A 2,272-nucleotide genomic window follows, 5' to 3' on the forward strand; every position below is an offset into this window, starting at 1 on the left:
GCTCTCTCCTGTTATGTCTCCTTGTGTGCTGCTACTGCATGCCGCATATTTCGTTGTCGCGATGCCTCGTGCGGGTAATACCAGAGATAGAGTGAAGGGATATATTAAATCTGGTTGTTAGACATAGGCCATGAGAGCCTTAAGGCCATCATCCCCCTGAATGAGAGATGCGTGTCTCTTTTTACTGTCTCCTTTTATTTGTCTCCTCGTCACTCCTCATCTGGTTGCCTGCCTCTCTGCTGCCCCCAGTCAGACTACTTTCGGGGACCAGAACCTCCCACAAGTCTCTCTAGGCCCTCGAGGATGTCTCCCATCCCAGGAAAGTCATCATCGTCTCCACGCCTTGGCCCCGTTACAGCAGCAGCCCCCATTTGTTGCCCCGTCTGTCCTCGCGCTGATGTGTGCCGCCTCCGGTGTCCACTGCCTCCTGGTTGAGGTCCACTGGCTCCTGGTGGCATCCCCCACCTGCCTCCTCTCTGTTGCGGTGTTGGTGCTGGAGAAGGGGCTGGGCTCCCCACAAGGTCTGACAGTCGTAGGGATAAATCTGAGAAGTCGAGATTGTCTCCTGTCTCCTCTTCTGCCCCCTTGCCTCCCCTGCCCCTTGTATCCTTTGCAGCATGCGACGAGGAGTCTGGCGGTGCAGAGACAGCTGAGCCTGGGGCGGTGCCTCTGGGGGCTCCCAGTCCGCTGCGGCCGGTGTCTCCTCTTTCGTGTCGTGGGGGAACACCGCCTCCGCGATGCCCCCCATGTGGCGATGAATGCGTCGGGGCTGTACGCGGATACCTTGGGGTGCCCATGGGTCCCCTAGAGTCGTCTGTCCCTCTTACAGCGGGGCCTACTTGGGGAGGTGCAAAACCCTGTGAGCTGGGCTGCTGCGGTGGCCCCATCGGGTGCTGCCAGGGCCCTGCCGGCTGCTGCGGTGGCCCCATCGGGTGCTGCAAGGGCCCTGCCGGCTGCTGCAGGGGCCCCATCGGGTGCTGCAAGGGCCCTGCCGGCTGCTGCGGTGGCCCCATTGGGTGCTGCAAGGGCCCTGCCGGCTGCTGCAGGGGCCCCATTGGATGCTGCAAGGGCCCTGCCGGCTGCTGCAGGGGCCCCATGGGATGCTGCGAGGGCCCTGCCGGCTGCTGCAGGGGTCCCATGGGATGCTGCAAGGGCCCTGCCGGCTGCTGCAGGGGCCCCATTGGATGCTGCGAGGGCCCTGCCGGCTGGTGCAGGGGCCCCATGGGACGCCGCGAGGGCCCTGACGGCTGCTGCAGGGGCCCCATGGGATGCTGCGAGGGCCCTGCCGTCTGTTGCAAAGGCCCCATTGGATGCTGCGAGGGCCCTGCCGGCTGGTGCAGGGGCCCCATGGGATGCTGCGAGGGGGGCGCAACTGGATGCTGCGAGGGTCCTGCCTGCTGCTGCAGGGGCCCCATGGGATGCTGCCAGGGCCCTGCCGGCTGCTGCAGGGGCCCCATTGGATGCTGCAAGGGTCCTGCCTGCTGCTGCAGGGGCCCCATCGGGTGCTGTGAAGGGCCTGCCTGCTGCTGCAGGAGGCCCCTCATCCCCTGCTTACCTGGCAATGGCCAAGGGAAACCGCCTACTGTTGAGCCATAATCACTGGTCTCCCCCTCATCTCCCGATGCACCAAGAGCACCCCCCCCCCAAAGGAACACACCACTTGTATCGTCACTGGGTACACTGTCTTCTTCCTCTTCGAACCCGCCAGGTGCCTCCCCGGGGTACCAGAAATCCTCGTCGTCGCCTCCGTCGACGGTGTCCTGCGGATGCCACCCCCCTGCCTCCTTTATTCCCCTTCCCAGGGGCCCCATCCCCTGCTGCGAAGGCCCGCCGGGACGCTGCGGGAACCCCACAAGATGGTCCCATGGCCCTCCCGGATGCTGCTGGGGCCCGATAGGCTGCTCCCAGGGACTTCCTGGCTCCTGCCGGGTCCCCGTACCCTGCGCAAATGGCCCTGCCGGATGTTGCAGGGGCCCCATCTGCTGTTGCCAGGGCCCTTCCGGGCGCTGCGGGGGCCCCATAGGCTGCTCCCAGGGCCCTTCCGGGCGCTGCCTGGGCCCCATACCCTGCGCAAATGGCCCTGCCGGATGCTGCTGGGGCCCCATAGGCTGCTCCCACGGCCCTGCCGGGCGCTGCAGGGGTCCCATAGGCTGCTCCCAGGGCCGTGGCTCCTCCTCCCGGGGCCCCATGCCCTGCTGCAATGGCCCCGCCGGATGCTGCTGGGGCCCCATAGGCTGCTCCCACGGCCCTGCCGGGCGCTGCAGGGGCCCCA

The 2,272-nt window shown here is 66.4% G+C and overlaps 1 protein-coding gene across 1 annotated transcript; it reads right to left on the reverse strand.

Moving 5' to 3' along the window:
- Positions 1-254: 254 nt before the first annotated feature.
- Positions 255-2,231, reverse strand: EAH_00066960 (hypothetical protein; the record flags this gene model as incomplete). The annotated part of the gene is made up of 1 exon (XM_013392625.1): positions 255-2,231. One exon carries the CDS (start codon positions 2,229-2,231, stop codon positions 255-257), a length of 1,977 nt encoding a protein of 658 aa, XP_013248079.1.
- Between the last annotated feature and the right edge of the window lie 41 nt (positions 2,232-2,272).

This window comes from Eimeria acervulina, genomic scaffold, assembly GCF_000499425.1.
Source record: "Eimeria acervulina Houghton genomic scaffold, Eah_scaff2587, whole genome shotgun sequence".
In the NCBI taxonomy this organism is placed as follows: domain Eukaryota; phylum Apicomplexa; class Conoidasida; order Eucoccidiorida; family Eimeriidae; genus Eimeria; species Eimeria acervulina.